At 43.1% G+C, this 25,760-nt stretch overlaps 3 protein-coding genes across 4 annotated transcripts in view; 2 read left to right on the top strand and 1 right to left on the bottom strand.

Annotated features, from left to right (window-relative positions):
* Window positions 1-28: 28 nt before the first annotated feature.
* LOC110497584 (alpha-tectorin) lies at window positions 29-14,819 on the top strand. 2 transcript variants are annotated; one of them, XM_021573766.2, is made up of 9 exons: window positions 29-1,186; window positions 2,134-2,222; window positions 2,446-2,550; window positions 7,806-7,966; window positions 8,309-8,444; window positions 9,326-9,420; window positions 11,087-11,255; window positions 11,538-11,652; window positions 13,231-14,819. In XM_021573766.2, exons 1-9 carry the CDS (start codon window positions 1,099-1,101, stop codon window positions 13,407-13,409), a joined length of 1,137 nt encoding a protein of 378 aa, XP_021429441.2. In that variant the 5' UTR covers window positions 29-1,098; the 3' UTR covers window positions 13,410-14,819. The 2 variants fall into 2 exon arrangements, with proteins under 2 accessions (XP_021429441.2, XP_021429440.2); XM_021573765.2 differs by having other exon boundaries at window positions 875-1,186; window positions 2,077-2,222.
* A 129-nt stretch (window positions 14,820-14,948) lies between these two features.
* Window positions 14,949-22,887, top strand: fbxo30a (F-box protein 30a). The gene is made up of 3 exons (XM_021573763.2): window positions 14,949-15,216; window positions 17,392-19,606; window positions 19,910-22,887. Exons 2-3 carry the CDS (start codon window positions 17,447-17,449, stop codon window positions 20,111-20,113), a joined length of 2,364 nt encoding a protein of 787 aa, XP_021429438.1. The 5' UTR covers window positions 14,949-15,216; window positions 17,392-17,446; the 3' UTR covers window positions 20,114-22,887.
* The window catches only part of si:ch73-242m19.1, a 28,921-nt gene continuing 25,199 nt past the window's right edge, over window positions 22,039-25,760 (bottom strand). Inside the window, exons 40-43 of the mRNA XM_036955494.1 lie at window positions 25,457-25,666; window positions 23,657-23,777; window positions 23,153-23,280; window positions 22,039-23,053 (exon numbers count right to left, since the gene is read on the bottom strand). Of these exons, the coding sequence (XP_036811389.1) occupies window positions 22,934-23,053; window positions 23,153-23,280; window positions 23,657-23,777; window positions 25,457-25,666 (579 nt within the window). The 3' untranslated portion in view covers window positions 22,039-22,933. The remainder of the gene's footprint in view (window positions 23,054-23,152; window positions 23,281-23,656; window positions 23,778-25,456; window positions 25,667-25,760) is intronic.

Below are 25,760 nucleotides of genomic sequence, written 5' to 3'. Positions count from 1 at the left end.
TTTCACGGCATGAGTGTATTTTGTAGGTTTTGCGGGGATCAACTGAAGCTGGTTGTCGGGTGGGATAATGACAGACAATCAGTCTAACTGTTCAGCTAGTCTTATTTGCAAGAGGAAAAAAAAAGCACATGGATTCCATGTCCGTAAAACTTTGCCTGTAAAGTCAACTTGTAAAAATTGCAAATCATTTTCATCAAATGTTCCTCATGTTCTAGCTTTCTAGCTTCTTCCTCTGTGGTGCTCCTTGTCTATTACAGCCTCACACACTCACTCACACACACACACACACACAGACTCACACAGAATTAGACCATTGGCAGTGTCAGTGAACTGCCCTTGACTCATCAGCAGACCTTCTTTTCCTCTCACGGGGTGCATCCCAAATGGCGCCCTATTCTCTATGGGCCCTGGTCAAAAGTAGTGCACTATAGGGAATAGGGTGCCATTTGGGACAAACGCTGTTGACTGGGGTCCACGCAGCAGTAAAGATTTCCCCATGGCCTTTAAAAAAAACGCATGGACAAAAGACAGCAGATAAAAAAGCAGTACCACCCCTGTCATATTGTCTCTGTTGACATGTTAATGAGTTTGCTTGTTGATGTGCGTAGTAAGACGATGTAGTTGCGTAGTGCAATGTTTACGAAGAGGGCATCGCCGGCCACGGCCCAGTAATATGGCGACGTCCCCAATGGCTCCCGTTTCCCTACATAGTGCACTACTTTTGACCAGAGTCCATAGTAGTGCACTATATCGGGAATAGGGTGCCATTTGGGATGCAAATCTATGTGTGTTACCTTGGACTCCCCTCGGCTCCCCCTATTCATGTGTGGAATCTCATTGTTGGTGGGGACATCATTCAGGCTAGTGTTTTAAGGTCTGGAGAAAGGGAGGGAGGGAGGCTGGTTCTCGGTCCTAGTTCATTAGAGCTGTGTTTGGAGGACTGCAGTGAGAGTGGGCACTACGTCTGAACCTGACAGCTACACTTTGGTGAATAGGTTAGAAGATTCACAGATCTGTGGGAAAGGGCCAAGAAGACAGTAGTCTGAGGTTTGGAGTATCTGACCGTAGAGAAGCCAGAGAGCACGAGTCCCTTTGAAGATGACACCTGCCAGTTTGGTGTTAGCCTGGCTCCTGCTCGCTGTGAGGACAGTCACCTCTGCTGTGTATCTGGAGCCCGAGGAGGAGGGTGAGTTCAGTTCAACTACTTCATGAGAAGGGTTGCAAAAATCCCCCAAATCCACTGGGGGTTTTCTTCTCAGAAACCCCAGTTGCAAGATTTCTGGAATCAGCAGGGAATAAGTTGATAGTAACCTCCAAGCTGGAATTTCTTCAACCAGGATTTTTGAAAAACCAGGGAATTTTGGGAAACGTTTTAGGAGTTTTGCAACCCTATTCGTAGGCAAATCTCAAGTTTACATCTAGAGTCCTTAATTGAAACAATAACAAAGCGTCACCCCGCCTCTGTTTTGGTAAAAAGCTGAGGGATGGCCTGGAGAAATGTACCCACTCTCCCAATTCTTAGACGGAGATATGGATGCAAGAACTGATCATTCATGCTATCAAAATGATAGTTTCAAATGCGTTTTGAGGCGACACAGCGTTTATTTACATTTATGTTGTTTACAAACATTGGAGTTAAACAAGCTTCTATGTTGGATTCTTCAAGAATCAATGGGTACATATCATTCATTTATAAGTCCATAACTTGATGTAATGTGTTTTTTTTTTTGGGGGGGGGGGGGGTCTGTTTCTTGATGTGGTCTTAATGTTGATTGGTCTTGTTAAACAATAAGCACCTGTTGAAATCTAGTGACCACATATATAATAGAGGGGGAGCCCAGAATCAATGTTTTTGACTGAGGAAACATTTTGGAGTCTGGGATGGAACATATAGGAGAATGGAATCTGTAGTTGTAATTTCTTCGTGACCATATTGATGTCACAACTGCCCTTCATAATAACTGGGATAAATATATTTTATAAATAACTCTTGAACTGTATACTTGCAAAAATGGAATAACAATGCATCACATTTCAAATTCGTAACATATTTCAGATGATCTGATATCATGTCAGGGTCAGGGGGACAGGATTTTTTAAATATTGTCCCACTGACCCCTTCCTCTCTTCTAGAGCTCAATGAAACTGTCCTCTGCACCAATGACCAGATGGAGGTGGTCATTCCCAGTGCCTTCTTCCTCAATAAATTGCCACCCATTTATGTAAGTTCGGTGTCAACCCGAATCAATATTTCTCTATATTACAGCTTACCTGCCATTAACTCACTGTGAAGTCTGATATAATAAATCACTGCCTGTGTGCTGTGCTGTGTTGTTGAAATGACTAGAGAACACAGCAACAAGAACCAAATCAACATTTTAATATTAAGGCTGTCAGGTGGGTCTACCGTAGCGCTCTAGTGAGGTCCCTTCCTCTCTTTCTTAGGTCTGGGATTTGCACCTAAATGACCCAGAGTGCCGTGGTGTTGAGATTGAAGATGACTATGTCTTCAGCATCAATACTAATCTCTCTGACTGTGGGACAATCATGGTAAGACTTTGAGCTTTTCCCCCCTAGAAATGCCCTTTCATACTTGGGGAATTTCATTGCCATTCTCTGGTAATTGCTTTGGGAGATTAAGATTCACTTGTCTACGCCAACTATGAAGGATTTAAATCCGTAAAGTAAACAAAGTAGTAACCTTTGCCGTTCGGAGCAACCCTGACAAAGAAGAAAAACATAAGCACCAGTAACATGGAGACAAACTACAGTTTGGATCTCTTTTACCAGCCACATAAAATCCCCATCACAGTAAATTATCTAATTTTACGATGCACCTCTGTTGTATTGAGCTCTGGCCTGACGCCTGGTGTAGTATTGTAGAACTTCTCTGCACTGGTTTGTGCCAGGAAAAAGGACTTTTTATGTCTCTGTGTCCAGCATGGAGGAAGTTAGAGGTAGGTTCGCAAGCCAACGCTAACTAGCGTTAGCGCAATGACTGGAAGTCTATGGGTATCTGCTAGCATGCTTAGTATATACGGATAGCCTTCCAGTCATTGCGCTAAAATCCCGAAGTATCCCTTTAATTGGGGGAGCTCAATGGGAGTTTGGACACAAGCAATGCTCATAATAACTAGCATGAATAACACCTCTTTTCCTTTAAGTTACGTACATGGGCCTCCGCTATCAGTTTCCTGCAATGAAATGATCCCATAATCTGTCAAAAAAAGCGTGAGGGCGAGACCCAGACAGAGAGAAAGAGAGAGGGGAGGGATAAGTAGCCTATATTTAAAAGAAAATGGGAGTGTTGTTCCTTTGCCCTTCTAAGAGCCACTGGACTTTATTCAAAGCAGCGCGGAGTGGGTGGGAGCTCTAAAATGATCTGGATTGACATGGAAATGAGCGTGTTTTCAGGCCTGCTGAATAGCCAGGCTATAATTCATTGGCCCACTTTGTAGTCGTCCCTTTTATACTACCTCTCAGCCGCGTCTCATACAGTGGTGGCGGGAGCACAGCTCCGAGGACAATTTTAACTTTGGCATGGTATAAATCTGTACTCAAGACCATGAGTGTCATTGAAACACTTGCTTAGAATGCACAGAGGCATTTCTTGTAAAGCAAGCAAAAGGTTAACACAGCTTTGTGTGTGTGTGTGTGTGTGGGGGGGGGGGGGGGGGGGGGGGGGTCGGTTCGGGTCTCTCCCCCCTTTCTCTACCCTCTGAGGTTTTACAAGGCTTTTGCTTCAGCAAACCAGCCCTAGTGAAAGTAGTAAGCCCGCTTTGCTTCTGGGATTAGACACTGTTGGGAAAAGAAGGGAATGCCATAGTTAGCAAACACTCCTCCTTTCACCTTGAGAGGTAGAAGTAGACCCTCTTAAACCTCTTGAACCCCACAGACAGGACCGGAGAGAATAGCAAGTGGGAATGTAATGACTCTCCAAAATAAATTGGACTTGCAGATTTTGTCACCCATTGCCATAATCATTGTGGTCTCTCTGTCAAATTGCATGAGTTTGTTAATTCACCATTCATAAGAACCCAAAGTCAGTGAACAGAGCATTATTCCTACAGAATAATGAAGACGTTAGTGCACTATGTAGGGAATAGGCTGCTATTTAAGGCGCAGCTTCTGTGGGTCAGACAGTAGGCCCTGTGTATTTACCCTGGGGTAATAAAACAGTACTGGACAGTAGGGACAAGGGGCAATTCATCCTTCTCAATGGCCATGGGACCAGTCCTCCAGTTGCTCTCAACGGGGATCCGGACACAACCCAGTCACAACCTTTTCATCCAACCCCTCTTTATGGTTTCTGCCTACGTCAGTAGTCTTCTACTAAGCGTTTGAATTGTATTACTCACACATTCTATAGTGACAGAAAATGACAGTGCTGCTGCCTACTGTACGTAGGCGCTGTGGTTGGGGAAAGAGTCATCTTGGAACCCAGAACCAAATCTTGCATGGGCTGGCCAGCTACTCAATTTGAGATTTATGTTTGATGTTTGATATTATGTCACAGGAAATTAAGAAAAGAGTTTGCTGAAGAGGGGTAACTTTTGGTGAATGTAACAGGGTTTGGGACGTGTAGCGTGTGCTAGCTCACCCTTTCATGGTTATCAATCTGCAGTTACAGTGCATTTGGGAAATATTCAAACTGCTTTACTTTTTCCACATTTTGTTACTTTACAGCCTTATTCTGAAATGTATAACAATGTAAAACATCTCATAATTCTACACACAATACCCCATAAAGACAAAGCAAAAACAGGTTTTTAGAAATGTTTGCAAATTTATTATAAATAAAAAAACTGAAATATCACATATACAGCGGCTTGTGAAAGTTTTCACCCCCCTTGGCATGTTTCACATTTTCTTGCCTTATAACCTTGAATTAAAATAGATTTTTGGGGTGTTTGTATCATTTGATTTACACAACATGCCTACCACTTTGAAGATTCAAAATGTTTTTTATTGACACAAAAAAAACAACTTGAGCGTGCATAGCTCAATTTTAGGCTCATCTGACCAGAGTACCTTGGGGAGTCTCCCACATGCCTTTTGGCGAACACCAAACGTATTTGCTTATTTTTGTCTTTAAGCAATGGCTTTTTTTTTTCTGGCCACTCTTCCATAAAGCCCAGTTCTGTGGTGTCTACGGCTTAAAGTGGTCCTATGGACAGATACTCCAATCTCAGCTGTGGAGCTTTGCAGCTCCTTCAGGGTTATCTTTGGTCTCTTTGTTGCCTCTCTGATTAATGCCCTCCTTGCCAGGTACGTGGGTTTTGGTGGGCGGCCCTCTCTTGGCATGTTTGTTGTGGTGCCATATTCTTTCCATTTTTTAATAATGGATTTTTTTTAGAACCCAACCCTGATCTGTACTTCTCCACAACTTTGTCCCTGACCTGTTTGGAGAGCTCCTTGGTCTTCATGGTGCACTTGCTTGGTGGTGCCCCCTTGCTTAGTGGTGTTGTTTCACTTGTAATTCAATATATCACAATTCCAGTGGGTCAGAAGTTTACATACACTAAGTTGACTGTGCCTTTAAACAGCTTGGAAAATTCCAGAAAATTATGTAATGTCGTTAGAAGCTTCTGATAGGCTAATTGACATCATTTGAGTCAATTGGAGGTATACCTGTGGATGTATTACAAGCCTTACCTTCAAACTCAGTGCCGCTATCCACAGTAAAACAAGTCCTATATCAACATAACCTGAAAGGCCACTCAGCAAGGAAGAAGCCACTGCTCCAAAACTGCCATTATAAAAAAGCCAGACTACGGTTTGCAACAGCACATGGTTACAAAGATCGTACTTTTTGGAGAAATGTCCTCTGGTCTGATGAAACAAAAATAGAACTGTTTGGCCATAATGACCATAGTTATGTTTGGAGGAAAAAGGGGAAGGCTTGCAAGCCGAAAAACACCATCCCAACCGTGGAGCTCGGGGGTGGCAGCATCATGTTGTGGGGGTGCTCTGCTGCAGGAGGGTCTGGTGCACTTCACAAAATAGATGGCATCTTGAGGACGGAAAATTATGTGGATATATTGAAGCAACCTCTCAAGACATCATCAGTTAAAGCTTGGTCGCAAATGGGTTTTCCAAATGGACAATGACCCCAAGCATACTTCCAAAGTTGTGGCAAAATGGCTTAAGGATAACAAAGTCAAGGAATTGGAGTCGCCATCACAAAGCCCTGACCTCAATTCATATAGAACATTTGTGGACAGAACTGAAAAAGCGTGTGCGAGTGTGCTAGCAAGGAGGCCTACAAACCTGACTCAGTTACACCAGCTCTGTCAGGAGGAATGGGCCAAAATTCACCCAACTTATTGTGGGGATCTTGTGGAAGGCTACCTGAAACGTTTGACCCAAGTTAAACTATTTAAAGGCAATGCTACCAAATAATAATTGAGTGTATGTAAACTTCTGACCCTCTGGGAATGTGATGAAAGAAATAAAAGCTGAAATAAATCATTCTCTCAACTATTATTCTGACATTTCACATTCTTAAAATAAAGTGGTGATCCTAACTGACCCTAAAACAGGGAATTTTTACTACGATTAAATGTCAGGAATTGTGAAACTGAGTTTAAATGTATTTGGCTAAGGTGTATGTAAACGTCCGACTTCAACTGTATGCTGAGATCATGTGACAATTAGATTGGACTTTATTCAACTAGTTATGTGACTTCTGAAGGTAATTGGTTGCACCAGATCTTATTTAGGGGCTTCAAAGCAACGGGGGTGAATACATATTTACGCACAACTTTTCCTTTGTTTTTAGGCTGTTTTTTTCACTTCAACAATTTTGACTATTTTGTGTATGTCCATTACATGAAATCCAAATAAAAATCAATTTAAATTACAGGTTGTAATTCAACAAAATAGGGACAATGCCAAGGGGATGAGTACTTTTGCAAGGCACTGTACATAAATATTCATACCCGTTACTCAGTACTTTGTTGAAGCACCTTTGGCAGTGATTACAGCCTTGAGTCCTCTTTGGTATGATGCTACAAGCTTGGCACACCTGCATTTGGGGAGTTTCTCCCATTCTTATCTACAGATACTCTCAAGCTCTGTCAGGTTGGATGGGGAGTGTCGCTGCACAGCTATTTTCAGGTCTCTCCAGAGATGTTCGATCAGGTTCATGCCCGGACTCTGGCTGGGCCACTCAAGGACATTCAGAGACTTGTCCCGAAGCTACTCCTGCGTTGTCTTGGCTGTGTGCTTAGGGTTGTTGTCCTGTTGGAAGGTGAATCTTTACCCCAATCTGAGATTCTGAGCACTCTGGAGCAGGTTTTCATCAAGGAGCTCTCTGTACTTTGCTCCATTCAGCTTTCCCTCGATTCTGATTAGTCTCCCAGTCTCTGACGCTGAAAAACATCACCACAGCATGATGCTGCCACCCCCATGCTTCCCCATAGAAATTGTGCCATGTTTCCTCCAGAAGTAATGCTGTCAACTGTAGAACCTTACATAGAGAAGTGTGTGCCTTTCATAATCATGTCCAATCAATTGAATTTACCACACGTGGACTCCAATCAAGTTGTAGAAACATCTCAAGGATGGTCAATGGAAACAGGATGTAGTTGAGCTCAATTTCTTTCTTTCTTTTTTAATATATGCAAAATATTCTAAAAACCTGTTTTCACTTTGTCATTATGGGGTATTTAGAATAAGGCTGTAACGTGGAAAAAGTCAAGGGGTCTGAATACTTTCCGAATGCACTTTACTTCCAAAGTGACTCGTTGACTTGCTTCCAAAGTTGCCCTATCCACAATAACGATTCATACTTCTCTTTCTAGGCATCGGATGATACACACATTATGTTCATTAACACTATACGCAACAACGATTTGGATGTCATCACAAGGAACTACATAAACATCACGTTTGTCTGCCGCTACCCAATAAACTACATGGTCCAGCAACCTAATGGGGAAAACATGATCAGGGTGGATGTCAAGTAAGATGTCTAGTTATGGCCTTTAAAAAGGGTTATGGATTTTCGTTACGAGTTCATCAATACATGGTTTAAACTTTCATTAACATTATTCACAGAGTCTTAATCTACAAGCATTTAGCTACACCCACAATTACATCTGCTAAATATGTGTATTTGACCAATATCATTTGATTTGATGTAAAAGAGGTCGCTTTATGTTCTATGTAGTGCTTGCAGTTTGTAGAATACATCAATCCAATCACTTCTAATCGAATTTTGGACTTGTAACTGTAACTCATGCAAATTGGACCTGTAACTGTGACTCAAGCACTGCATCTGTACAATCTCTACTATTCTGTCCAGGATGATCACTCTGAACACAGAAGATGGGAACTTCTCTGTGTCCATGTTGCTATATAAAGACAAGGACTTTGAGGACAAGTGGACCACTGTTCCCTCACTGACACTGGAAGACAACATCTACGTTAAAGTTTTCATGGTAAAGGTCATCATATGATTTCATTCTGTTTGAAATCTGTTGTATTTTTTTCCAATCTGGACTCAGGGGTAGACGTGACATAGTAAATGTAAATCCAGGACACCAAATTAGTATGACATGTTGCATTTTGCATGGTATGTATTAATTTGTGGATGTCTATCATCCATATGTTACAAATTGCAATTCGTACAATACGTACGATGTTACGAATTACAATATGTTGTGGCTAACGTTAGCATGGTGGTAACTTTCTGTCTTATGTAACCATACCAAACGTAACATATCATACTAATTTGAGTGTCCCGGATTTACATTTACTATGTTACTTATAGTCTGAGTCCAGGCTGATTTTGTTTTCTTATTGTCATTGCAAGCACACGTGACACCATCATAGTCTTCTAGGAATGGTGTTGCTGCAATATGAAATCAGAGCTGATCATGACCTGCAGATATTTAGTTAGGCTAGTTAACTGAAGTACCAACCAATGTGGTGTAACTTTCTGTGCAGCTTTTGAATGTTAGAATAGGCCCAATTAACTGTAAGCTTACCTTGGTTGAGACATTTCTCTCTCTTGCTAGATAAAGATGAGCACCTTTAGTGAGTGTTGCGCTGAAGACCAGTCTTTGGCCCTGGCAATGTCAAGTATATTGGCCCTGATCCAATGTGATTGTCTGTTGCTCCATCTTTGGCTTCCAAGAAACCCTAGTTCCCACTGTTGTTTACTCTCTCTTTATCTGTACATCTGTTGACCTGCTGACTTGGTCAAAATATTTACTGAGTGCAGTGTAGGCCGGAGACACCTCTCTCTACTTGTGTGTAGGGGGGTGCCAATTAGTCACTGACTGCAGTCCCGGTTTGTCTCTCTCTCTCTCTCTCTTAGATACCGGCTCATCTTTTGCTGCGTGTGGAGAGATGCTGGGCTACCCCAACCAACGACCCGTATAGCAACATCCAGTACACCTTCATTAAGGACAGGTATTTTAAGAAAGAAATACATTTTTAAGAAATAAATTTTAAGAAAGAAAAGTTTAACATTATATCACTGTGTTTTATAAGCCCTGTCACCACATATTGCTCTTCATTCTGTTTATTAGAATTCAAAAATGTGTTATGGAGGCATATCTTTTTCCACATTTTGTTACGTTACAGCCTTATTCTAAAATTGATTAAATTAAATGTTTTCCTCATCAATCTATGCAGAATACCCCATAATGACAAAGCAAAAACAGGTTTTTAGAAAAAAACAGATACCTTATTTACATAAGTATTCAGACCCTTTGCTATGTGACTCGAAATAGAGTTCAGGTGCCGCCTGTTTCCATTGATCATCCTTGAGATGTGATCAAACTTTATTGGAGTCCACCTGTGGTAAATTCAATTGATTGGACATGATTTGAAAAGGCACACACCAGTCTATATAAGGTCCCACAGTTGACAGTGCATGTCAGAGCAAAAACCAAGCCATGAGGTTGAAGGAATTATCCATAGAGCTCCGAGACAGGATTGTGTCGAGGCACAGATCTGGGGAAGGGCACCAAAACATTTCTGCAGCATTGAAGGTCCCCAAGAACACAGTGGCCTCCATCCTTCTTAAATGGAAGAAGTTTGGAGCCTGGCCAAACTGAGCAACCGGGGAGAAGGGCCTTGGTCAGGGAGGTGACCAAGAACCCAATTGTCATTCTGACTGAGCGACAGAGTTCCTCTGTGGAGATGGTTGTCCTTCTGGAAGGTTCTCCCATCAGCCGTCATTGAAAATAATGATTTGTTCATAACTGACTTGCCTAGTTAAATAAAGGTAAAATTAAAATAAATACCCAAGAATCTGCCAAAGGTCTTTCAACAAAGTACTGAGTAAAGGGTCTGAATGCTTATGCAAATGTGATATTTAAAAAGTATATATAAATAAATGTGCAAAAAAAATTGGGTAATGTGTGTAGTTTGAGGGAAAAAAATATTTAATACATTTTAGAATAAGGCTGTAATGTAACAAAATGTGGAAAAAGTCTAGGGGTCTGAATACTTTCCGAATGACCTGTATATTTTTGTAGTGTCACACATCAACCACACTTGACACCAGCACATAATCCTCTGGGAATGGCGTTGTTGAAATATGAAATAAGAGCTGTTGAAATGCTTAGACTTAAGAGTTGGGGGTAACACAACAACCTCAGACCTGTCACGTGATCTAGGACCCAGATCAACAACTGTGCATGTCCTTGACAACCAGGACATATGTTGTACTGTTAGCAACAGCACAGCAAAGACTTGCACAAGGACTTCTGTTTACTACATCTGAGAAGAAAACACTTAAAAGGATCTTCCTTGTCTTTCCCATAATCCTAATACTTTCCCATTATGAAAGATGGATATGTCAGTCACAAAGTGCTCTGCTCTTACATGGCATATGTTTTATGTAAACAAGCAAATGGATATTCTTTGTCTGGGTTTTGTTTCAGATGTTAGTATAGCATACCAGGAATGATTGTAATGGATTTGATTAACCAACGCATTCTAAAATGTATAATATCTTATTCAACGGTTGCACATGCTGCCTCTGATACTGATGCGATCCACTGCCTGCTCTCTCTCTCTCTTCTCTCTCTGGCTTTCTCTCTCTTTCTCTCTCGTGTGTGTGTTTCAGCTGCCCCGTGTTGTCAAACGAACAGACGCTGACAGTGCTGAAGAATGGACAGGGGCCAGAGGCTATGTTCAGGATACAAATGTTCAAGTTCGTGGGCAGCTCTTACAAGGATGTGTTTCTCCACTGCAATGTTCAGATCTGTCACAACACACCTGGGGTCTGTCAGCCTGTGAGTGATCCCTCCCCCTTTCTTCATTCTGATGATGCTCACTGGCTTGTTCATACCCTAGTATATAGCAAGGGCCTACTGCTGTCACAAATAAAGACAATGAAAACACATTGTTTTCCTTTTTTTATTTTTACAGTCCTATTATTTCAACTGGTATTAATTAAAGAAATGTGATCATTTTGGAAAATGTAAAAGGAAAAGTAGGTAGGTTAATAATGCTGTGATAATACTAAGCTATACAAATGCTTGTTGTACCTTAACATTTGTCCCTTCATGTAACAGAACTGTTCTGTTGAGGATACCTCTAGGCGGATGAGAAGAGATGTTGCCATGTCCCATACAGTATCTTATGGACCAATCAGGCGACGTCTGCCTGAGAGTGACCAACCCACTCTGAGTAAGTCTCACAATATAGGCCCTTTATTTATTATCACCAATATACTGTACTGGGTTGTGTTCAGCAGAGATAAAAGTTTTGTATTAGAGTGAAACAGGGAGGTGCTAACATGAGCTTGTCCAATAAGAGCAGAGACACATTCAGGAGCCAAATATTGTTAAACATTGTAGATAGAAATGCCATGATAGAGCCAAGATGATTCCTTATTCTACATGGCAGAGACAGACCTGAATTGAAATGCATGTGTACAGTTGAAGTCGGAAGTTTACAGGTTGGAGTCATTAAAACTCATTTTTCAACCACTCCACAAATATCTTGTTAACAAACTATAGTTTTGGCAAGTATAAACACCATGGGACCATGCAGCTGTCACACCGCTCAGGAAGGAGACGTGTTCTGTCTCCTAGAGATGAACGTACGTTGGTGCAAAAAGTGCAAATCAATCCCAGAACAACAGCAAAGGACCTTGTGAAGATGCTGGAGGAAACAGGTACAAAAGTATCTATATCTACAGTAAAACGAGTCCTATATCTACGTAACCTGAAAGGCCACTCTGCAGGGAAGAAGCCATTGCTCCAAAACCGCCCTAAAAAAAAGACAGACTACGGTTTGCAACTGCACATGGGGACAAAGATCGTACTTTCTGGAGAGATGCCCTCTGGTCTGATGAAACAAAAATATAACTGTTTGGCCATAATGACCATTGTTATGTTTGGAGGAGAAAGGGAGAGGCTTGCAAGCTGTAGAACACCATCCCAACCGTGAAGCACGGGGGCAGCAGCATCATGTTATGGGGGTGCTTTGCTGCAGGAGGGACTGGTGCACTTCACGAAATAGATGGCATCTTGAGGAAGGAAAATGTTGTGGATATATTGACGCAACATCTCAAGACATCAGTCAGGAAGTTTGGGTCTTCCAAATGGGAAATGACCCCAAGCATACTTCCAAAGTTGTGTCAAAAGGGCTTAAGGACAACGAATTCAAGGTATTGGAGTGGCCATCACAAAGCCCTGACCTCAATTCATATAGAACATTTGTGGACAGAACTGAAAAAGCATATGCGAGCAAGGTCTACAAAAAAGACTCAGTTACACCAGCTCTGTCAGGAGTGGGCCAAAATTCACCCAACTTATTGTGGGAAGCTTGTGGAAGGCTACCCGAAACGTTTGACCCAAGTTAAACAATTTAAAGGCAATGCTACCAAATACTAATCGAGTGTATGTAAACTTCTGACCCACTGGGAATGTGATGAAAAAAAGAAAAGCTGAAATAAATCATTCTCAACTATTATTCTGACATTTCACATTCTTAAAATAAAGTGGTGATCCTAACTGACCTAAGACAGGGAATTTTTACTAGGATTAACTGTCAGGAATTGTGAAACTGAGTTTAAATGTATTTAGCTAAGGTGTATGTAAACTTCCGACTTCAACTGTATTTCTATCTGAACGTTCCAAAATGTTGAACAGCTTACTTATGTTTTCCATTTCAAAATGTTTTCCTACTTCTGTGTTTTGCTAACGTTGTGCCCTAACAACACATCCCTGCATCTCTGACTTGTGGTCTCTTGCCCTGCAGACTCTGGAGGTGTGCTTTCGGTGGAGACGTTTGTCCTGGGGGGACTGCTGGTGGTCCTACTGCTGATCACTGGAGTGTTCGGGAGGTTGTGGCTGAGAACCAGACACTCTTACCCAGCACAGGAGGCTGCTCAGCTCACTCTGTCCAATATACACCACATCTCAGAGGTAGCCTCCTAAGATAGCCGAGCAGACCAGTAGTCCAAGCTATGAGAACAGATGTCAAACGGTGCATTCATACATACATCTACAAAGGCAGACACACAAGTGCAAGCATGCACAGGCATGCATGCAGTGGTGTAGTGGAGGGTGTATGCAAGTATATGCCGTATACACACTTATTTTTCAGTGGGCATTGCTTATACTCACTTCTTAGTCCCCACAATGTGTGTTGAAGTAGTATAGGGGAGGTATACGCTGTATCGATTAATACGGCTGATGGAACAGATCAGAATGTTTAGCTTAAAATGTTGATAGACTATTATTTCTTCATATTTTAGGTGCAGCAATGTGCTCAAGGCTGTAGGATATACACTAATGTTCCAAAATGGAATTTGCGGGAAAACTCTGTTCTAAAATGCACACCGGGTTTAATGTGGCAGAGATGGAAATATCAGTTAGACATTTTTAAAGAGGCAAGATCTAAAGGTGCAACAACAATCATGGGTTGATAATATGACTAGGATAATGCCTTTGGCTGCTAGACAATGGAAGGAAGTTGAAAGAAAACCAATAGAACAGGAGAATGCATATGAGGAAGTCTTTATAAAATAATTGCCTCCACATTTCTATGATTTCAAACAATGAAGGAACACTAAAAATATAGTGATGCTAATGATAGGCCTAAACATCTTCTGGTAGATGAAAAGTCTTTCCAAAAACCTTCACAATAAAATGTTAACTAGCTACAAAGTAGCTTATGGCAGAATGATTGCATGATTATTTGCATTAATCCAGTGGCCATTTGTTTTCTCCATCTCATGTGCTACAGAAACACTGCTAACAAAGCAGCAGTGCTAGGTGCCTGTTCACTTGAATTAAAGGATAACTACACTCAAAAATACAAATGTCTTAGATTTTTACCAGACCTCAAAAAGGGGTCTCTGGATGTGGTTAAAGCATTGTTATGGTCTTAGAACATCCAATTGTGTACTTTGAGAGCTTAAACCCTTCTATTAGCCTACTTGCACAGTACAGATTGGGTTGGCCTGATTGTGAAAGACCAATATGGGATTTATCATATTAGTGCATTCAAAGTGTATGTCACAATTTCTCATAGAATTTTTCACACATGGCGCCTTTCCTTCACCTTTTCACCTCCTTTTGGTAAATTTCTGGCAAACTTTGAGTATACCCACTTCTCCAGTCACCACTACACTCACTTCATGCTTGAATGTGCACCCACACAAATAAAAATGTTGCATAAGGAAAGAGGAAACCATGAATGTATTGTACTTTTGGGTGTATATAAAATATCAGTGTAGAAATCAGGGATTTTGAAGATGTGGTATAAAACTGAAAACATCTGTAACATATGGGTTTTCAGTGTTTTTTGTAAAGAAAAAAATAAAGTTATTTCAAAGAGCTGTCTTTAATTGAACTATTTCTGACCTTTTCGATGTCTAAAACAACATATTTATTGGAGATGTAGCTCGCTAAGTATTCTTGGGGTATTCCCCATCTATTTCAGGCGCACATCTCTAGCCAAACTTCGCCGTGGTCCGGGTCCGCTGAATGATGACGCAATCAACTTGCGCCACTTGTAGATATTAGCAGCTAGTCACAGATGAGCTTGATAGCATTTTACAGCAGAAGTCACAATAGTGACTCGAGGCGGAAGAGACGACGTCAATATTTGTAGCTGACTAGCTAGCTGCTACAATATTACCTACCGAACTTTTAGTTAATTGTGTGTGGCTAGTGTTACTGCCGAATATAAGGACAAGACTCAGATATCAACGATTTGCTGTATCGTTATTTAATACGGGTAAGCCAAATGGTATTGTGACATGTTTTTTTAGTTAAATAGCTAGCTACCAAGCTAACTTTAGCTAGCTCAGTGGCTGGCTAAAATTGGACATTTGGAGAGCCGCCGGATCCAACCTCCATCTCATTTTCACCCGTTAATCAATATTGGGTCTGTTAGCCGCTAGCTAGCACAGCTAAAGTTGGTTGGTGTTGCTAGTAATCTAACGTTATAGAGTTAAACAAACAAAAAAAGTTTAACCACTCTAAATAGGCCGGACATTACACTTGCCAGTGGCAAAAATAACTAGTTAGCTAGTTCTTTAACTGTGTTACTATTGTGTTAATCTAAATAGCCAGTTAGCGTGTTACTACTATGTGTTACTTGTGTTAGTCAGCTAGTCGTTTGTTTTTGTTTATCTTGCGCAATCTGACATGAGGCCTGTGAAGCCAGACAACTCAGTCATGCCCAGTCAAGACTGGCAGTGTAACGTTTCCTCTTACATACATGGTTGGCTGACAGTTGCGTAGACAGGTCACCAGGTTTTGTTGTCATCAAGCTTTGAGCAGGCCTGTTTCATAAAATATTATGAATATACTAACAAGATACACGGAGTGTACAAAACCTTAAGGACACCTGCTCTTTCCAATACAGACTGACCAGGTGAAAGCTATGATCCTTTGATGTCACTTATTAAATCCACTTCAATCAGTATAGATGAAGGGGAAGAGACAGGTTAAATAAGGATTTTTAAGCCTTGAGACATGGTTTGTGTGTGTGTCATTCAGAAAGTGGATGGGCAGACCAAATATTCAGGTGTCTTTGAACAGGGTATGATTATGGTGCCAGGTGCACAAGTTTGTGTCAAGAACTACAACGCTGCTGGGTTTTTGTCAACAGTTTCCTGTGTGTATCAAGAATGGCCCACCACCCATTTTTACATTTTAGTAATTTAGCAGAAGCTCTTATCTAGAGCGATTTACAGTAAGTAGTGAGTTCAAAATGGTCATACTTTTTTCGTACTGGTCCCCCGTGGGAATCGAACCCACAACCCTGGTGTTGCAAGTGCCATGCTCTACCAAGACCTGCAATGCTGCTGGGGTTTTCATGCTCAACAGTTTCCTGTGTATATCAAGAATGGTCCACCACCCAAAGGACATCCAGACAACTTGACAACCGTGGGAAGCATTGGAGTCAACATGGGCCAGTATCCATGTGGAACACTTTCGACACGTTATGGAGTCCATGCCATGTTCTGAGGGCAAAAGGGGCGGAGGTACAACTCAATATTAGGAAGGTGTTCTTATTGTTTTGTACACTCCGTGTAAATGTCTCTCCGCCCTAATAATGGGAGTCCGTAAAGCGGCACGGTGGGCTTTCTAGCTCCCGCCCATCATTTCTTCGACGTGGTGGATACATCGCATTATTGTAATCCTTTTGTAAATATTTGATGAGGGTTGGTGACATCAACTGCCTGTATTCAATGGAGAGACGCTATGCTACTAGCCTGATTTCACGAATATGCATAGCTATCTCCAGAGAGCTCAGGTATATAAAGTTGTTTTTTCTCTGTTGCCGCGATGTTACTTGTCCTACTTGTATCAGTACACTCGTAACGACTTAAGGATTACTAAACTTCTATTTGGTAAAATAAAGCTCACGTAGGAAATAAGCTGTTAACCATACAAAAACTCCTTGCTAGGTGGGCAGAACAATGACATGCCTGCTGGAGGGAGACAGATTTTCCACAGAGTTGGGCTTCTCTCTTCCTCCCTGGCTTCATACAGCCTCAGCCAGGGGTTAAAGGTCATGGTCCTTTAGGCTAGATCCTAGAACTGGTGTGTTGTGACCATGTACTGTAACCCAAGAAGAGTGTTGTGAAATGTCATGTGGCAGCTTAAAGATTTAGTAAACAGACTGAGATGGGAGCAGGTGCTAAGTTATAGAATGTGATGCTGGTCTTTTAAAGGCACGGGACGCCATTGCCACATGTTTGGTAGGTAGAGAGCTGGCCCTAGAACTATGTCAGTCGGATAATTTAACAGGACAGGATGTTTCTAGGAACTGGGACATGGCCTGGTTGCTTTTTCTATTCATTAACTGACTGGTTCAACTTGAATTTGTTCACATCTAATTAGACCTAAATCTTTACTAAAAACGGTATGATTTTAAAACTTTTTTCTCTCATTATTTCAGGGCAGACCACTTCAGTCATTCCTCCTTTTAAATCTAGAATATCAACACCACAAAGATGGAGGCGCTCCATGCCCACTGCATGAAGTGTGTAAACCGGAGGTGTATGATCCGCCCAGAGACTGGTGTGTCCTGTGATCTCATTGGCTGCCCTCTCGTCTGTGGAGCTGTCTTCCACTCCTGCAAAGTGGAGGAGCATCATTTACTATGCCCGTTTGAAAGAGTGCCTTGCCTCAACACTGGATTCGGGTGCCCTTTCACTATTGCTCGGCTCAAAATGGCTGAACACCTAGAGACGTGCCCGGCCAGTGTGGTGTGTTGCACCATGGAGTGGAACCGTTGGCCTGTGAGCTATTCAGACAGGAAGTCCTATGAGTACCTGAGCAATGTTGAAGTGGTGGAGCAGCTAGACATGGCCCTGGCTCTCCAAGATCAGAGGATGCTACTGGAGTCCCTCAGAGTCACCACCAACACGTCAAATAACGGATATAATAAACCAGCTGTGGAAACAAATGAAAAGATGGCTGATGTTGTGTCAAGTGTACCAGAGACTGCAGTTAGTAATGGAATGGTTGAAATGGATGAGGCTGCTGCTTTGACTAATGGAGTGATTGAAATGGATGATGAGGAGTCCTATATTTCGGTACACAAAAAGAACTTAGCAGCGACCTTGGAAGTTCTCAGAAGTGCAAAGGACGTCAACTTGATCAATGGAATTATAAATGGGGAAAAAACAGAGCGAAATGGGGTTCTCCATAATGGAGAGAACAGTGATGATGACTTGAAGAATGTAGAGATGAAGGAGAGTGGCACACAGTTGGACTGTGAGCTCGGAGCAGTGGGCGGAGTGTCCGTGGACTGTGGAGTCGGAACAGGCAGACAGGGAGATGAGAGCCACTGGATAGAGCTCGATGAACTAATCAAGTCTTCAGAGGAGGTGGAGAAGGACGGCATGATGGGTCTAGCAGAGGTGGGTCGTCCTCCTCTCAGTAACGGTTTCCACCATACAGGAGACGACCACAATCACTTGAGGCGACGTGAGCGGATGGATCTGAGCAGATCTCCACCCAGACGCTCAGAAGTCAACAGGTCTTCAGACTTCAGGCCGGTGATGCCTTATCTCTCAATGCCTAATATAGTAGCACCACGGGAGCCCTCTGGGCCCCACCCTCCACCACTACCCATCCACCTGCCTCTTCCCATGCCTCTCCCTAATCTGGAACCCTACAATGTGCTCCAGCACCTGCCCTTAGAGATCGAAGATAGGTGGCTGGAGAGGAAACTACAGAACCTCCAGGTGCTCCGAGGGATGAGTGTGTTTACGTTTAACGGGCGCAGGGCTATGATGTCTGATCCCTATTTGTTCAGAGCTAAAATGGAGGACAAGTCAGTGGACACCTCAGACCTGGAGGTAACTGACGATCCATTGGGGCTCCATGGGATAGACCTGATCACGGCAGCGCTGCTTTTCTGCCTGGGTGATTCCCCCGGGGGCCGCAGCATCTCAGACAGCAGGTTTGTAGATGGTTATCGCGTCGACTTTGGTACCCAGACCTTCTCCTTCCCCTCGGCAATACTGGCCACTAACACCATGGTGGGGGACATCGCCTCAGCGTCGGCCTGTGATCACGCCAGCCCGCAGCTTTCCAACCCCAGCCCCTTCCACACCCTCAGACTGGACCTGGTGCTGGAGTGCGTGGCCCGCTACCAGACCAAGCAGCGCACCATGTTCACCTTTGTGTGTGGACAGCTGTTCCGCAGGGATGAGTTCTCCTCGCATTTCAAAAACGTTCACGGGGACATCCACGCCGGCCTGAACGGCTGGCTGGAGCACCGGTGTCCCCTGGCCTACTACGGCTGCACCTACTCCCAGAGACGCTTCTGTCCCTCTGTGCAGGGCTCCAGAATCATCCACGATAGACACCTGGGCTCGTTCGGGGTGCAGCCGGGTATGCCTCCCCGGTTCGGAGATAAAACTCTCCCCAGGAATGCCTGTCGGTTCGGCTCCACCTGCGACCACCTGAGCTCCCTGCCCTTCGAGGTGCAACAGTATGTGGCTAGTTTCCTGGATGGCTTCAGCCTGTGCCAGCTGTCCAGGGTCTCGCGTACCATGAGGGATGTGTGTGGCAGCTTACTCAAGTCCAGAGGCATGGTGGTGCTTCTCTGGGAGAACACACGACGGGCAGATGGGTCTTCCTCATGGCAGATCCAAAACAAGGTTAGTCGCTCACTGCATTTTAAACATGTGCATTAACATCTGTATTGAATTTTACTTTATTGCATTTTCCCATAAATCTATGATCAATGGGAAATTTCGGAGATGTATGACAGTTTGAGACACGCATGGGGATCTCAAGTTAGAATTCACTCCTATTTCCTGTCCTGCTGCTGCTGCTGTCCTGTATTAACACAGTAATCAATTAGATTAAAGGCTTTGCGTTGCAAGCAGGCATACCATATTACACATATAAGTGTCGTCATTACAACTAATGAATTTCAATTACTCTCTTTTGTGAACCAGGTGTGGCGATTCAGTACGGCTTTCGGTACGGTGAACGAGTGGAAGTTTGCCAACATCGCCAATATGGCCGAACATCTGAAGAAGTGCAAGTTTAACACCATCACCCGTCGGGACGAGGCAATCCCTCTGCCCTGCATGTGCTTCACCAGAGAGCTCACCAAAGAGGGACGCTCACTGCGCTCAGTCCTCAAGCCAGTATTATGAGTCGCCCTATAACAGGGTTGTAGTCCATGGGTATGTCTGAATTGGCATTCTATTCCCTATATATAGTGCACTACCTTTGAACAGGGGCCATAGATATAGAGCGGCAGGTAGCCTAGCGGTTAAGAGCATTAAGCCGGTAACTGAAAGGTCGCTGGTTCGACAATGTGGAAAATCTGCCCTTAAGCAAGGCACATAATTGCTCCTGTAAGTCGCTCTGGACAAGAGCGTCTGCTAAATTGCTATTAAATTGAAATGTAGGAATAAGGCTGCCATTTTTGACTATGCCCATTTAATTTCAGTCCATTCAGGAAGTTTTTACTGAATTGAAATGGACTCCCAACCCTGCTTTTTTTTCCCAGCCTTGACAGAAAGAACCTGAATTGTTTTCAATGTTTTGTAATGTCATATTGTTACCAATGTACTGAAGAGATGAACTTTTACATACTCTGTCAATGTGTAAATAAAACAAATGTTACTTTATTTTTATATGAATAACTAGCAAAGTCAGTACTGTGCCACGTTGACAAAGAAAGAAAGTGGAGCCTTATGATGAACACTTGCTTTCTGGTCATACGAGGGTTCTGACGAAGACCTTTAAAGAGATTTTTCACTAACTCCCAGCTAGAGCGATTTACACCATCTTATTGTCGTGCACGGTTTTACATACTTAGGGTCATCATGGTTTGAGTTAGCGGATAATGTCAGTACCTTATCTGAATTTTAAGATTCAGACAACTTAATGTCCACACTACAGGCCATTATCAGAATGGAGCATTTTACTATGTAGCTATTTAACTCTACAACCAGTATCAGACCGGGCAACAATGAAGGGTGATTGGTTGTCTTTTATCTACTTTCCTAATTTGAGAAATGGTACTTCTGTGAAAACCATTTGTGTGAATACTAGTTATTGGATCTGTTTGAGTCCAGTGAATCCTGCAGGTCAGGGAACGTGGGCATACCGTCGCTTCTGGGGATGAGAGTTGATCAGTATTGAAACTGATCATGGCAACTAATAATCAATCATGGTCCTGTCTATAAGTTGTCATTTTAGTGTTCATCTTTATATTTTCCTCTTGGCACTACGTAGACACTGCTCAGAAGTTGCCTGCTGTGTCTCAGGGTTTGTAAAACATGCCTACCTCCAAAATAAGACCCTATTCCCCTATATGGTGCACTACTTTTGACAAGGGCCCATTTTAGGGCTCTGGTCAAAAGTAGTGCACTATAAAGGGAATGGGGTGCCATTTGGGATGCAGACAAGACGCTGTATCAATAAGTGCTGGCCATTACTTGTACTGTATTGCCTGCTTCACACGACAGGTTCCACCCAAACTGTACTGTACAGCTCTGCTTGGTTTTTGGTTCGGCTCTAGAGTGTGAATCAGGCTCATGTGTAAAAGATACACCAATCTACCAGTCTTCACATGGAACAGTCACTTTAAAGTCATGGTTATAGAGTGGGGTTAGTCAGGACTGATATACCGGTCAGTATTATTGTGTTTTATGGCAGTGTTGGTACTGACACATTAAATTCCATGTCCTCAATAGATGTAATTATCAATAACCTACCCATCGTTTGACTTGATTTTTCTCTGAGTTGAGTATTAGTTGAAAATCTGTTTGGATTTGGAAGTGTGTAGAACAAGATTGAATTATTCGGACAGATTGTGCTGTAGAAATGAAGGCTGGGATTCAATCCGATCGCGAGTTGTAGACAATGCAGCTTTTAAAGGCTATGTTCGGAGCTCGCATTCCTGGTAAACGCTGCATATATTGTTTCAATTAAGTGGTACATTGCCGATAAAGCGTAATCGGATTGGAGTCCAGCCTTAGTTCATGGGTCTAAGATTCTGTTGTAGAAAATTGAGGGCCAGACTTGGATCTTAAGGGCATAGTTTGCATCCTGTTAAAAAAAAAAGAAGTAAAAGACAAATCACTTTATTTGACCTTAAGTCCTTCTTCTCTGAATCCCTGTACAGTTTATTCTACAGTTGTATTCCATTTGGGGGGGGGGGGAGACCGGTGCAGACTTTGCATGGTTGAAAACATGATTAGCACCCCAGATGGATAGTTTGAAACATTTTTTTGTGTGTGTTCGCTTCCAAAATAGGCATCAATCCTGCGTGTGTTTTGTGATATTTTATTTGTATTGTCAGAACTCAACTCTTTTTGTATTCTTCCATGCAACCCTTTTTTTTGAATGTCCTTCTATTATCTGGTGTAGTTTCTAATCTGATGAACATGCCACAAATATTAGACTGTTCAGAGGATGCTATGGTTTAACCTATTGATCATCCCCACATTATAGCCCGGGCCCAGATAAGTTTGTGCTTTTTAGCCAAGTCAGATGGTTAAATTCCAATGACTGTAGGCAAAACGGCATAAACAGATCTGAGACCAGGCAAACCATGTTTTTGCTCAAGTCAGATTTTTTTCCCCCTGCATGTGAGTGAAGAGATTAACAGTCATTCTTAACCTGATTTATCCATAAACTGTAAGGTTATGTTTCCTCTACAATAACCTTTTTAAAGGTTGTGTGTGTATTGAGCCTGGATACACTGGGCCTATGTAGTTCTGTCTCAACTCTTCATATTTGGTTTGTCTTACTACATTTGTATGGTAGCATCTGCAACAATGAGATCACACCAAGTTATAGCTTTAAACAAGGTGTTTTACAATGTTTTTGTTTCTTGTTTTAGCCGCCCAGGTGTATAAAGGTCCTTCGCATACTGTGTATCATTTTCATCACCAATAAACGTTTGTTTTCATTACTTGTTACAACATGGTTGACATTTTTCTACAAGAACAGCATCATTTTTACTGATGGTTGAGTCGCAGCTGCTGAAGGTGTGTGAGGAGATTAGAGGAGGTTGGGCCTCCGTCAGTGAGGTTTGGTAGCAGGGCCTCCGTGGTGAGGATACGCAGGCGAGGCGGTTCCTGACAAAACACACAAACGATACAATTCTATTGGGGAAACGAAGCCACACAAAAGTTCACTGGTTACTAGGCTGTAATATGCCAAGAAGAGATACTCACTGTTTTGGGTCTCTCCAGCTGGGTGGTAGAATCCCTCTTGCTATCGTCCTGCTGCGGGCCAGCGTGTTCTGGGTTTCTGATGCTGGATCTGTTGTGAGGGAAAGTGTAACAGGATGTCTTGCGTCGCCCTGTTGAGAGAGAGCACAGGCTGAATCAATGGCTAGCTGCAGCATAGTGAGTTATTCATTAAACAGTGTGTTTTGTACTGGGCACATACAGTACACTACTCTTGAACTGCATAGCGTAGTGGTTCTCAATCCTCATCCTCTGGACCCAAAGGGGTGCGTTTTTGCACTAGCACCACACACCTGATTCAAATCATCAAAGCCTGATGACAAGTTGATTATTAGAATCAGGTGTAGAATCAGGTGTAGTAGTGCTAGGGCAAAAACAAAAATATGCACCTCTTTGGGTCCCCAGAGCCAGGATTGAAAACCATTGCCATAGTAAGTTACTGCTGTATGGAAAGGGAGTGTGTGGAACACACTGAAGCTGAGCCATTACCTGCTGTGTAGGTACACCTGGAGAGAGCAGTCTCAACGTCCTCTACCTGGCTCTGCAGCTTGTCCACCCGCTGGAAAGCCTCCTGTTTGAGGCTGCGTTCCTGATGAAGCTGGCCCTTCACCTAAAGCCACAGTGGGTGCCTGGGTTAATGTCTATTACCATTACACCAATGATCTAAACTTGCTCTGTGTAATTTACGGTAAATGTGCTCCCTTCATCGGGGAATATAGACATTTAGATAAATTATTCCCAGGGCCAGGGATTTTCCATGACCATATAATCTGACCAGGAAAGGCTGGGCCCAAGTTTATACCTACGGGACACATACACTGCTCAAAAAAATAGGGAACACTAAAATAACACATCCTAGATCTGAATGAATGAAATATTCTTATTAAATACTTTTTTCTTTACATAGTTGAATGTGCTGACAACAAAATCACACAAAAATTATCAATGGAAATCAAATTTATCAACCCATGGAGGTCTGGATTTGGAGTCACACTCAAAATAAAGTGGAAAACCACACTACAGGCAGATCCAACTTTGATGTAATGTCCTTAAAACAAGTCAAAATGAGGCTCAGTAGTGTGTGTGGCCTCCACATGCCTGTATGACCTCCCTACAACGCCTGGGCATGCTCCTGATGAGGTGGCGGATGGTCTCCTGGGGGATCTCCTCCTCTCATCTCGGTACCTAATGGTAGTCAGGCTACCTCTGGCGAGCACATGGAGGGCTGTGCGGCCCCCCAAAGAAATGCCACCCCACACCATGACTGACCCACCGCCAAACCGGTCATGCTGGAGGATGTTGCAGGCAGCAGAACGTTCTCCACGGCGTCTCCAGACTGTCACATCTGTCACATGTGCTCAGTGTGAACCTGCTTTCATCTGTGAAGAGCACAGGGCGCCAGTGGCGAATTTGCCAATCTTGGTGTTCTCTGGCAAATGCCAAACGTCCTGCACGGTGTTGGGCTGTAAGCACAACCCCCACCTGTGGACGTCGGGCCCTCATACCACCCTCATGGAGTCTGTTTCTGACCGTTTGAGCAGACACATGCACATTCGTGGCCTGCTGGAGGTCATTTTGCAGGGCTCTGGCAGTGCTCCTCCTGCTCCTCCTTGCACAAAGGCGGAGGTAGCGGTCCTACTGCTGGGTTGTTGCCCTCCTACGGCCTCCTCCACGTCTCCTGATGTACTGGCCTGTCTCCTGGTAGTGCCTCCATGCTCTGGACACTATACTGACAGACACAGCAAACCTTCTTGCCACATCTCGCATTGATGTGTCATCCTGGATGAGCTGCACTACCTGAGCCACTTGTGTGGGTTGTAGACTCCGTCTCATGCTCCCACTAGGGTGAAATCACCGCCAGCATTCAAAAGTAACCAAAACATCAGCCAGGAAGCATAGGAACTGAGAAGTGGTCTGTGGTTATCACCTGCAGAACCACTCCTTTATTGGGGGTGTCTTGCTAATTGCCTATAATTTCCACCTGTTGTCTATTCCATTTGCACAACAGCATGTGAAATGTATTGTCCATCAGTGTTGCTTCCTAAGTGGACAGTTTGATTTCACAGAAGTGTGATTGACTTGGAGTTACATTGTGTTGTTTAAGTGTTCCCTTTATTTTTTGGAGCAGTGTACAATGTAATAGTTTAAAAGTCTGGGAACTTAAGTTATTATCCATCTCTGTTTTATGGTCCTCCAAGCCGGGTGATGTCTGTTTTAGTAATACTAGAACAGATCATTTTATATTATGTGTTGGTGTGTTTGTACTGCAGGGATGAGAACGAGTGTCACCTGTCTGATGTCTTTGGCACTGCGTTGTCTCAGTAGCCGTCTGTCTCTGCTGCTCCTGTCCAGCTGAGTCCTGAGGTCTTGGAGCTGTCTGTCTCTGTCCCCCACGCCCTCTCTCAGCTGCTCCAGGCTCTGCAGGTGGTAGCTGTCCAGCTCCTGTCTGCTCTGGACCTCCTGAGCAGAGTGATGCCTCACCTCATGGAGCTCTGCGCTCTGTGGGCATAAAAATCTCTCTACTGTCAGACCAGACAGGCAAATATCTCTAGATCTGGTTATTAAATCGGCTACGACAGAAAATATCACATTA

This window comes from Oncorhynchus mykiss, chromosome 19 (assembly GCF_013265735.2).
Source record: "Oncorhynchus mykiss isolate Arlee chromosome 19, USDA_OmykA_1.1, whole genome shotgun sequence".
Lineage (NCBI taxonomy): Eukaryota > Metazoa > Chordata > Actinopteri > Salmoniformes > Salmonidae > Oncorhynchus > Oncorhynchus mykiss.
The sequence above is the reverse complement of the archived record's forward strand: the minus strand, read 5'-3'. Positions and strand labels throughout refer to the sequence as shown.